The 12,727-nt window shown below is 41.0% G+C and overlaps 1 protein-coding gene across 1 annotated transcript in view; it reads left to right on the forward strand.

Moving 5' to 3' along the window:
• The window catches only part of cntn4 (contactin 4), a 116,890-nt gene that overhangs the window by 24,276 nt on the left and 79,887 nt on the right, over positions 1 to 12,727 (forward strand). The window contains 1 exon segment of the mRNA XM_041949047.1: positions 8,768 to 8,943. Within this exon segment, the coding sequence (XP_041804981.1) occupies positions 8,768 to 8,943 (176 nt within the window).

The raw sequence follows: 12,727 nt of genomic DNA on the forward strand, positions 1-12,727 counted from the left end.
CGGTAGAAGTAGTAATGCTGGGGTGTGGAAATACTGTTAGAGGCCAAAGTCCTGCATTCACCTCCTACTTCAGTAAAAATACAAAAGCATTAAAACCTTGGCTCAAGAAGGCACCTTTTCAATGTACATTACTGCTACGTTTAAGTTTGTACTCATGCCAAACATCACTGGATTGACCATTGACGACTGACGATAGTTGCAAACCATTTCAAGATAAGATAAGAAAAAACTTTATTTATCCCCAGTCGGGGAAATTTTGGCATTACAGCAGCATGTGAAAGCAGTAGGAAGAAAAAAAATAGCAGAGGTAGAGAACATTTGAAAACAAACAAAATGCAAAATAAAAAGTAGGCTATATATATGCACATATTATACAAGCAAAATTGAGTTGACTATATAAAAGAAAAATAAAATATGTAGAAAAAACATATATATATATAAGAAATATGTAAAAACTTTGTATTGCCCCAGTAGCTGTGAGAAAAAAAACAATGTAAACTGCCTTCCGATTAAAAATTACAATAAATAGTGTTACTACTATTGCACAGAACAATAAGTGAATTTCTCCATTGTGAGATCAATAAAGTCTGATCTAATCTAAGTCTGATCTAATAAAATATACAGAAACAGTAAATGCTATGTTATATTGCACAAAATATAAAAGGAAATATCTAATATTGCACAAAAGTATGGGTATGAGTGTGATTTGTCAAACAACATTCAAAATATCCAAGGAGTGTTGAGTCAAGGGCAGCTGGACTTGATTAAGAAGTTTCCCCTCTCATGTTGAAGGGGCTTCTTCAGTTGGAACTAGCTGCTGAGGAGCCCCAGGTTTTTAACCTCTGTTGGGTCATCATCACGTTTGTTGAAACCACTTGGGTGTGGCTGGGGATGTGAGCGACGGGAGTTGAGGTTGTCACGTGAGGCCACCTGTGAAAAGTTGTTAAATGTCCTGGGAAGGACAGCATTGTAGATGGGAGATAAGATACCTCCTCCCCTGTCGAGGGGGGGTTTCTCTATTTTTATGTTAACAGCCTCCTTCATTCAAACCATTTATCTTCCTGTCCAAAATATGTACGTTGTTGTCCTCGAACGAGTGTCCCTGATCTTTCAGGTGGAGGTAAACTGCTGAGTCTTGACCTGAGGAGGGGGCCCTCCTGTGTTGAGCCATGCAGTTTTTAATGGTTGTTTAGTTTCCTTGATTTACAAGTCAATGCATTTCTCACTGAATACACTAGGTTACTTTTCTTGTGTTTGGGTGTGCGGTCTTTCGGGTGGAACAGTTTCTGTATTAGTGTGATGCTGGGCTTGAAAAAGACAGGGATGCCTTCTGACTTTCTCGGATGCTCGAGAAGCAAATGAAATCATGACGCGTTTGTTCTTTTTTTCTTGAATATTGTGGCTGTTTTCACAAAGGTCCAGCTAGTGTGTGCTCTCAGGCTGTCAAAAGTGGCTAAAAATTATGTTTGAATATTCCCTCGGAAAAAACACACAGGTTCAAACCATTCAAGTATCTATTTGTGTGCATTACATCCATAAAAGGGAAAACCAATACAATGAGAGACATACTACTTCTATGTATTTCAACACAAAGATCTCGACACCTGCACATTATAAAATAAATAAATGATATCCTCTACCCTGTTTTTTAACCATGTGCTCATTTCAGCTTGACCTACATGACATTATCAATCAGTGAAAGTGACGTTGTTTGCACAGTTGCTCAGGTCAACATCAACTGGACGACTTCATGGGAAAGATGGGAGGAATTCTGGTCAAATATCAACTGATTATGGACCCTATTTCCCATGTTTTTTTGTGACAAACGGAGACAACAAAAGTTTTTAAAGTTTTTTTCAGTACTGAACAAGAGCGCAACAGCCAGCAGCCACGAAACACTCTGTAATATAATTACTCCAGATGTTTGTGCGCCATCAATGTACGTCCACTAAAAGTGTTTTTACCACTGACAGGCTCAGACTGGTTTAATAAGCATCTGACACATTATGGAAAGGATCCTGACAAAGATGCCTTGTTGTTACAGACTAAGGTCTGTTTTGTTTCATCAGAAGCAGCTGTTATGTTGCTCTCACCAAAGCCACCAGACTCCATTCACAGAAACAGTGATTTTATCACTGTAAACACAAAACCTTCTTGGTTCATTTGACTGTCTCAACAATCATCACTAACTCTGGATTGGTTGAAATAAACTCCTAATCCACTTAATTGGGAGAGGACCAAGAGTGAGGGCGGAGAGAAGATCAACGCATTGAGCCTAACTCAGGGATTATTTTCACAGGACATTATGACAAGAGAGACTAAAATACGTTGGAGATATTTATGATGAAAAAATGCAGCTGCTGTGGCGGTGCTTCCCAACCCCACATTCGATTAGTCATTTTCACAATTGAATGTATGGATTTTTTACAATTTGAATAGAAATTTCAATTTAGAGTATTGGTTGACAGCCCTGGTGTCCACATGCTTTAGGTGCATCCCTCAGATGTCCGTGCTCCTTCTCTTGGGCCTTGGCATTTGAGGGTACACTATCAGCTCAATGTAGCGGGGTTGTGGTAACTTATGCTGCAGTGGGTGGTGAGAGTCAAAGACTATTTGTCTATGTGTGTGGGTTTCCTGTATACTCCATTGTGGAGGCTCCTGCCCTCTTCAGTGTATACACGGCAGTACAAGAAAGTCAAACTACTAATCCTGACATCCATGTGAACTTGATGTTGCTGTCCACTGAGTTAATGTGGCTCTGTGCTGTTCCTCTGATTAAGTTCAGGGCTCTGCTTTCTATCTCTTCCATGTTGAGGTTGGCCACAATGGGAGATACTGGTGAGCCCGTGGCACAGCCATGCTTTTGTCTACAGTTAGAACTGAACAAGCCCCTTTGGATGAGAGGCCAATGTTTTCAAGTTCCTAAAACCAAATCCAGTTGGCCCAGATTCAACTCTCCTTGGAGAACCGAGACCTGGTTGACTGAGAACCTTCACAGACATTTCAGGAAATAATCACAACAGCAGGTACAATCAAGGCCAACAAACAAACAATTATAAAATTGTGGGAACTCACCCATGAACTCTTATAGTAATCCACCGATATGGTTACATTGGCATAAACTGAGACAATCCAATCCAATAAGATATTTAGTCCAAAACACGACGATTATCCTTTTAAATTAGCCTGCAACATGCATATCTTCCACATTTTCTCCATTATAACTCCAGTCTGCATGTAGGTGTGGGCGATATGTTGGAATCAAAATTGCTGCTTCACTTGACTTGACTTTTCAGTTGACACAGCTCTCGACCAGTTAGGTCCTTCTATGTCATGTCCACAGCCGAGAACAGCCAAGAAGAGTCAACGCTGGAAAGATGTGCGTGCCCCTCTACTTTCATATGAAGATCGAGCCAATTGCAACCAATTGTGCAGATGACTGATACTGATACTGTATAGTATATTGACACAAGCGCTCAGGCATGAGGAGCTGGACTCAAATGCACGACTCAACAAACATCTTAACAGACACGACAAGACATAACATATACATGTATATATGTATATCAGTTTACAAAAACGAGGAAAAGTTTCTTCAGTGGGTAATTTACAGCCAAATCAAATGGCATTGGACAGGAATGGTGCATGCAAGTACTCATTATGCAGTAAAAGTGTTTATGATGTGGAGTGGACCCAGTCAGTTTGAAATTTTTATGCATTATTGTTTTGTTACGACTGATGAATTTTTAGTGCCCTGGAGCTCCATCAATGACAATGAGCCACAGTGTTCCTTCACTGTGATGGACACTGACACTGTAGTTTATTAACCATCCTTTGCTCTAAGTGTGTGTTCAGCAAATTCACCGCCGGAGCAGTTTGACATTTCCTGATGCAGACGGGCCTACATGTGAACAAATATAAAAAGAAAAACATGAGGATCAGACTTAGCACACGTCTCAACCACTAACTCCATTGCAATATTACACTCCCTGTTTACATCACCTAAGGCATAAGTGGAGCAGTCGCGCCTAACCTCAAAACATATCCATCACAAATGGAAAAATGAAACATAGGAGCGGCAAAATCCATAAGCAGTTCCCTGCTTTGTTTGTTTGTTTTACATCAGTGCATTTTTTTTGACAGTACTGGGTACAGAAAGTCCAGCGTGTGTTTTTGTTTGTTTGTCTGTTTTTTGGTCTTGTTTCTTCGATATTACACATGCTTGTGGTGTGATAAAAAAAAAAAAAAATAGGACTTACAGGCAAAAGGCCAAAACAGTTTCAAATTGTAAAAAAAAAAAAAAAAAAACATCATTTTTTTTCCCTTAAGGCAGTTTTATCTTTTTTCACATAAATCTAGAAATGAAAACTGGAATTGGTTAAAGGGTTGTCGAAAACATTCACATGCTTTCGGAGAGTTAAATCGTGTAATTCTTGATAGTATAGAAGGACTAAAAAGCAGTTACAGAATGTGATTCAGACTCAGTCACAAATTAAAGCGATGAGGCGTACAACAGAGATCACATATTGTTCTTTTGATCTCAGACCGTTTAATCCGAACGCTCTGCAAGATATTTCTGTTCTAAAACTAGAAACCAGAAAGTTTCTAATCTGACAAAGCCTGAATATGCCCCATTGACAGGGAAAGAGACTTTTCTTGACTCAAAAGGTGTTTGGAAGTTGTGCTTTCAGAAGTCCTTTACTTGATTGTAGAGTCCACATCCTGTAATATCGTGCTGAGAATTGTCCGTGCATCCTCGGACTCAGCCTTCCGTTCATCCTCAGTGAAACGGCTCCAGGATTTGTCTCTTGATGCAGCAACAAGAGAGTCTTGGCTCTGTTGTTTCTAGCTTTAGAAAAGACTTGTTCATCCTCACAAATCAAGCCTGAGCTGATCAGGATCATAGGAATGCATTACATGAATTCCAGTTTGTGGTGGATTTTCCCTTCAGCGCCCGGCTGGAACCGCGTCTCGTCTGGCCCGGGAATGCACATTAAGCTTTTGCACCCAGCTCAAACATCTTTTTTTCGGCTGTGGAGTTCAAAGAGCAGCTGTTTTCTCCCTCTTTATTTCCTCCTCACACGGACCATTAGTCTATTGAAAGGGTGTTGTGCTGTGTTGTGTTGCAGCATCTCTGGCAAGTAAAAGTTCAAATCAATCATGTTTGCTCACTGAAATTGCTGGGGTGAGATTTGGAAGGATTGGTGCATTTAATACTTGGGATTGAGCCAGCTTAGAGGATGACCTAATCAGCCGTTTGCTGTCAAGGTCGCTGTGTGGTCCCGTCAGAGCGGCCGCTGCCTTCTAAAGATGTGTTGCAACGAGCGGACAACAGCTAAATCATGCTCAAAGTTCATTAATTGCACGTCACGCGGCGGTAAAGTGTGACAGTTTGAGCTGCAGTGTTTACATTAAATGCCACGAGTGAAGATAAGTGCTCAGGATTGTTTGCACTAAACCTGAATCAAGGCAAGCAAAGGGTTTTTTTCTTTATCAAAGAGTAGAAAATGGCACTCAAGGACAATTTCTTTAATAGGAGAAACAAAATAATGTATTTTCCTATAGCTGTTACCTGGCTGCAGCCTTGTATTTATTGGTCCATAAAATGAATGCCAGCGATTGCATTAGCTTTTAAATGCTTTAACCACTAGGAGCACAAATGTAAAAAAAAAAAAAATAACAGAATGGTCACAGGCAGCTCATGTGTCTCACACACTTGCAAACAGACAACACTAAAAACACTGCATACATCTGCATAGATGAACAAAATCAGATGAATTACAGAGACAACATGTCCCATCTTACAACATCTGAGGTCACGTCTGGGTGACTCTGGGGCTGTAGATGCAGTCTGCCTCTTGTCGGCTGAGGTGTTTACCTCTGTCACATCTGATGTCCAGCCCTATGTCTATGCCTGCATGCCTGTAGCTCTCAAAGTGGACTCACTGCCACGCTGGGCCGCCAGATAGTTGCAGGCCATTGGACGAGCAGTGCTCGCAGTGCAAATAGCGTGGTGGTGCTCAGATACCTCTTCCCTCACTCTTTTTTTAGTGCGAAGGGGAAGGAAGCCAGAGGACTACACGGGTGGTGTAACATTTCCCAAAACCCACATCTGGAAGACGAACTGTGACGAACTTTGCAATTTGTACTACATTCAAGCTCCTTTAGCACATAAAGAGCTGCAGTTGATTTTTTTATGCCACACCCTGCCCATGGATGAGCGCATATAGCAGTTGTAGGGAATGCTAGAGGCGGTCCTGTTTTGTATTTTTTATTCTACAATGCACTTTAAATATGCTGAGCATTCTCTAATGGGAATCAAACTGAAAAAAAAAAAAAAAACTTAAACTGTTACTACGCAAGTTGCGGCATTTACAAAATAGTAGCACAAAGTAGCATCGTTTTTTAACACATTAAAGCACCAGGCTCAAGAGAAGGAACAGACTAACATTCGCAGCCACATAAGCCAGATGGTGTGGTATTATGCCTCTGTGTACACGGCCTGTTGTTACATGATTACATAAAGCATGTGCCTAACAAATGGAACTGCTGTTGTGGCCTGCCTGCCAGCATAAATCATTGTAAATAGAATTATCAAATAATCTAGTTTATATTTGTTTGATGTAATCTGTTGCTCCATACTTCCCATGGAGGAGGATACACGGCGACACACCCGCGGCATCCAAAGTCCCCTCATGCTGCTTTCCGTCACTGTTCCCGAACTGGTCTCAATTTATCCGTAGTTAGAATGTGCTCGAGTTTCACGGAAATTAGAGTATCTGTCACTTAGCGGCTTTAAAGTTGTTATCTAATTGGCTTAAAGCGTCAAGAGCTGTCAGAGGACATTCACTTTGGTCACAAAAGAGCATTGGCAGCTTTGGGTGGGCAATTATCTTTAACCACCACTTTGTGTAATGACCATACACATACTTAGGGATTCACAATATCTTCCTCCAACTGGGAAAATTCTTTATCCTTTTCAACATGATGACTCACTCAGATACATCAAAACATTTTCCAGCCTCAATTAGCAATCCAGTCTAATGTTTCAGAGAGACGCAGATAAAGCACCGAATCCACAACTGTCTTTTTGCAACATTTGGTTTTCAAGCTGTCACCCGATTAAACCGTTTCAATGTGGATACAATGCAGAGTCTCTCCGAGCAATTACGTCTGTGAAAAGGCTGCTTTCACATTTGATGGGATCCCTTTTCAGGGGCAGAGGAAGGCACAATCTGAGGTTTGGGGCATCACTCTCCTCCCTCCCCCGTCTACTCCGCTTTTTCATTCAAGCCAAAGGTGTAAAATATTTGTGTTGATTTTTGTTTGTTCCACTTCGGCTGCAAATGAATCGCCGCCGTAGTCCTGTGAGGCTGCAGCCACCCCACCCCACCCCAGGCGCTTCTCTATTGTGTGTAGTAATAAGGCTCTGGAGAGCACGCACTTACTTATAACTAAACCGGAGAAGGGCCATGAAAGACCACTGTGCCACACATTTTGTCTATTAAAAGAAAAAAGTCTGTAGAGGCGCTTTGTGAGTGCTGCAGCGCCCGGCCCACAGATATTCTGCTGTTTGTGAGACACTTCTGTGCGGGTAGGCGGGAAAGCAACACAGTCTGACACTGTTTTTCGTGTAATCAGCTCTTACATGTGATATATGATAATCCTGGACTGACTCCAGCGGCCACAGCACCGAACATTGTTGATTTTCTGCAGCAAAATAAGCAAATGAGTCTATTCTATAGGGTATGTTACGCTTTAAGAGATGTAATATAGCAAGAAAATACCAGAGTGATAGTGCAACACCACTGTCAGTGTTTTCTCAAAAAGGTTCTTATGCCTCAAAGGCACCAAATTGGCACAACAAGGAGAGTTAAGATAGCAAGTGCACAAAAACAGCTTTGCACAACTTCTGTCTACTGTACAAAAGGGCTGGAGCAAAGCCCCCTTTTTTTTCACATCAAAGCCGCTTTCTTTTCCAAATGAAACAATACAGCTGAGTTTTCCCAGCTGAACCTGAAATCATTCAGAGAAAATTAGAAAATCAAAGCAGAAGGAAACATAGAACTTCTCCTCAAAGAAATAATCAACCGCTAAATCACCTTGGGCCCTAATCAAATCTGCATCCATTTTCCAATAAGGTATAAAATGCTCCTTTTGTGCTTGTTTATCTGTGCAGAACCTTTTATTGCTTTGATGGTTATACATCACTGATAACAAATAACTCTTTTTTTTTGTCTGGCTGAAGTAAGTTATGGTTTGAAACCATTTTTCTGGAATTACTGATTTTCCTCCCACCCGTGTTTCTTCTAATAAGGTGCATCTGTGTGGAGAGATTGGAGAATCTGTTGCCATTTTAAGTGAATTATACCCTTCGTTGATCACCCCTAACACCAACGATTATCATGTGGACTAGTCGAGAATGCACAAGTGCGAGGGCAAGGTTGCAGGCATTTGTTTTAATTGTGGCACCATAATGATTAAGCAGCATTTTTATGTGGTTTGACTGGGCCCTGGCAAGATGGATGGCCTGCAATGCTATCTATTCTCTGGAAGTCAAGTCCTTGGCACCACAGTGGTTCACTGCTGCTTAGATTACCATGAAGCTGGAAGGCATGATTTCTGGGCCCTCTCCACATTTTATTTCTTTCCCGTTGAAATACAATCTAATGCACATGTCACGTTCTTCTTCTCGAAATCTGGAAGTCTACAATGAACAATATTTAATTTGTTAATTCACGTGTTAATTTTCTCCATTTTTTTTAAGGTGGAAGCTGAATGGCACAGAAATCAGTCCCAAATCTGGATCTCACTACAGCCTTTCTGGAGGCAACCTCAGAATCAGCCATCTGAACAAAGACCAAGACGCTGGAACGTATCAGTGCCTCGCCTCCAACTCTTTCGGGACCATCGTCAGCCGAGAGGCCAGTTTAACCTTTGCATGTGAGTCTATTTTATTTCTGTCCCTCTCTGGGCAAACTTTTGTGGTTTCTGAGCGTCCACTGAAAACGAGCTGCGGCAGAAAACAGACACTCCGGGATAACATAGTTGGTTCTGCTTGATAACATGATGAACATGGAAACATCTCTCTGGGGAACTATTAGCTCCCTGCGTGTGCTGACTCAAGCTTACTCTAAGTCATTACAGCAGATCAAACGCAAACCTACAAAAAAAATCTAAGTGAAGTGAAACTCAAAGCGTGGCTTTGTCATCCTAAGTAATAAAACTGCCACTGGATTGCTCAGGATTGCTCTCCATTAAAGAACCAGTAATAGAAGAAGTGTATTTCCTTAAAGCTTATAATAACAATGAATCATGAGAGTGTGACAATGTGCAAGGGGTCGCTCGCAGTGATGAACCTACACCTGCTCCCCTCGGCTTCCCTGAGCTTAATATTGAGTTTCAGCTCATTGTTTAGCTCTCTGGCTGCAACTTTGCTGTTTTGGTTCACGCTCACTGCTCTCATAGCGTTGTCCTCAGCTGCAGCAGGAAGCTGTTTTCAGTTAAAAAGCACAAAAAACCCACTCTAGGCTACCTGCTCAGCACCGAACAGCACACAGATGTTCTCTTCAGGAGTTGGCAGGACCAAAAGCAGAGCGAATACTGGACTTAAATTCAGGTGGCCAGAAACATGACTACAGGTGAATACTAATGTTGCTCCATATCTGCAGGATGTGAAAATATTGTTTACTAAAACTGTATTGCTAAAATGTCCACTGCATCCGCTTTATATGGTAAAAAGTGCGCCAGTGTTGTGTTTTCAGCTTGTTTTTCTGCTCCCAAGTGGCCAAACTTTAAGCACAAGTATAAAAGTATTCACAGTAAAATGTATTTAAACATGTAAAAATATGCATTATGCACAAAAGCCTATTAAATGTGCTACATTATTATATTAGCCTCATAGTTGTGGCTGTCCCATACTGTTGGGTAGTTTAAAAAGTGCATTTTTAATAATGAATAATAAATAAATCTAATCTGTACCAATAGTTGTCAAACAGATGAGCCAGAAGAACAGTACGATATTGCTCTGTGAAGAAAATAACAAACTGAGTAAAGAACAAGTAGCTCACAACTGGACCTTCCATCAAAGCACTTTTAATGTGTTTTTATCTCATTTATGAACCTGACAACACATTTGGTAAAGGTTAGCATTGTATGCTGATTGAGCCTGTTGGCTATATTAACCAGGCTGTTGGAAGTAAACACAATGTCCATTAAATTCAAGCATTGCAAAGAACAAAGTAAAACTAAAAAAGATGCAAAGTCAGCGCTATCGGTTCTGCGGATGAATGTTTTTTTAATGGCTCTTCAATGACCGTCATGATGATAGATTGTTTGACAGATCTTGATGAGTCTAACTGACAGCCTCTGGACTTCATATTCCTAAAGCAGCAGCAAATCAATAATTGCCTACTGTATGTGCCAGTTATCGGACAGGCATAAATGATGACATTAACAGCGAGTGAGTGATCGCTTGCTCAGATTAGATTCTGAGGTGTAGAGTTTGGGGACAAGGCCACCGGTATGTCTCAGGCGATTTGTTTGGTCGCCCGGATCAGTGAGAAGTCAAGCTACAATCTGATTCTGCTGGTGGATTTCCACTATGATGGGATGACAGTTCAATCAATTGTTGGGCTCTGACCTTATCAGCCTTCAGTTGTTGTCACAGAGTCAGGGTGTGCATGTATGACCGAGTGTCATCTATCTTCTTTATTACTCTTGGTGTAGCTTAATTAACTCGGCAGCATGATTGAATGGTGGAGGTTCAAGTGAATAATTTTAAGGTCAACTGTTGTTACCGGAGAGTGTCGCGTAATTCTTTATAGAAATTCAAATACCATAGTACATGAGATTTTCCCCTGCAGGAAGGCAGGCAGAGATATGCTTCCCCTGTTGCTCAGACTACTGCTCCTACAAACACCTCTAACACACACCGTGCACACTTGTGGTGTTTCGGCACCTATCCTATTTCCCTCCAGTAAAGACTGTGACCTTTTGGTGGTAATTAGTTTTCCGCGTAATTTGACTGTGATTTTGACACAAGACAGGGTTTGAGCCTACTCGCACCTCTAATAAGCCCAGCGGTAATTGCAGATGTCAGAACCGAAATGGGAGCAATCATTTTGAATAACGAAAACGCACAACCGCCACACCTGAAAGGTCAAAAGCCAAGATACCTAAAAAGATTGTGAAATCTTTGATCTAGTTTTGCATTGTCTCGAGATCATCATACTTCCTGTAATTGGTGTATTTCCTGTTGAAACAGGATGGGGAAGGGAGGGAGCATCTGACAGTGTATATCAGGGGTGGGCAAACTTTTTGACTTGTGGGCCCCCAAGGGTTCTAAAATTTGACAGGGGGGCCGGACCAGGAGCAGATGGATGGAGTGTTTTGGGTAATTATATTACTATATACTACTATATTATTATAAATTATCATGGGATATGTAAGAAAACATGTGCTTCAATTTCAATTGAAAATGAACGAAAGCATTACAACAAAATATTGAGGTATTTATTGAAATGACTCTTAAAACACTGAAAATTAAATGAATAAAATATATTTTTTTATTATTTTAAAGCACTGAAAGTTCTGTTATCCTTCAGGATATCATCATCATCACTCTCCTCCTGACTGTCTTTATTTAAAAAACGGTAGGAGGTGCAGGTCTACTTGTCCTGGTCCTTCTATTCAATCATCCCTAAAGCCAAAACTCAACAATGAGCAGTGCAAGGACGAAACAGTGACAGCGCGCCAGTATGCGGAGCGCGTTATATTTGATCGCGCTGCATTTGCGCACTGTTTATTTTGAGAACATACGTGAACCTGCGCACCACATATGTGCATCCCTTAACAGACATGACATGTAACATGTAAGGCTTATTGAAGAAATTATTTTCAGATGCAGTTTTTACATAACACAACAGAGAAACTTAGTTTTAATTTCAGTGGGAACAGTGTTGTTGGTCTCCCTTTTTATCCAGCGCATCAAAGTCTGGAGTCAGTTTCATAGTCTTTAAACACCGCCACAGTCTCTTGGCATATCAGACATACAGCCGTTGATGTTCAGTAAAAAAAATATTTAGTTGTCCACTCCTTATTAAAAACTCGACATTCTCTGTCCACTTTTCTTTTCTTAGTCAATCTTTACAGAAGGGCTGAGGGTCAAAGAGTAAAGCGAAAAAGTAATAGTAATAGTGGAGTAATACGCTGCACCTCAACAAAGCTCAATGTATCTAGAGAGTGGAAAAGAAAACATTAACAAGGTTTATTAATATAATTTCTTCAAGTTTGGCGGGCCCAATTAAACGGGCCACATATGGCCCCCGGGCCGTAGTTTGCACACGCCTGGTGTATATAATTAAGAGGAATTAGAGCGGTAAAGAAACTTGGATTTGATTGAAGCATTAAGGGGTGGCATCGATGAAATATGTGATAGTATTGCTTAATGGGGGGATTATAATGTGCACCATTGCACAGGGAGACATGTCTCTTCATAACAGTGAACGCAGGCACTGTCCTTCCCACATACAGAGCCCTTCTGCTGTAAATATCCATTAGAGCACCAAATGTGTATTAATCCACTTCTGAAAATAGTCCCCATTTACATGCGTGATTCACACCTTCAGTAGGAACCAGTGGTGTTGGGGCCGAGAGCCACAGAGATGATTAACAATGTGTTAACATCTGTGTTTCGAGACAAACATGGTTTGGCTTTTCATGAGGA

This window comes from Chelmon rostratus, chromosome 2 (genome assembly GCF_017976325.1).
Source record: "Chelmon rostratus isolate fCheRos1 chromosome 2, fCheRos1.pri, whole genome shotgun sequence".
Classification (NCBI taxonomy): domain Eukaryota; kingdom Metazoa; phylum Chordata; class Actinopteri; order Chaetodontiformes; family Chaetodontidae; genus Chelmon; species Chelmon rostratus.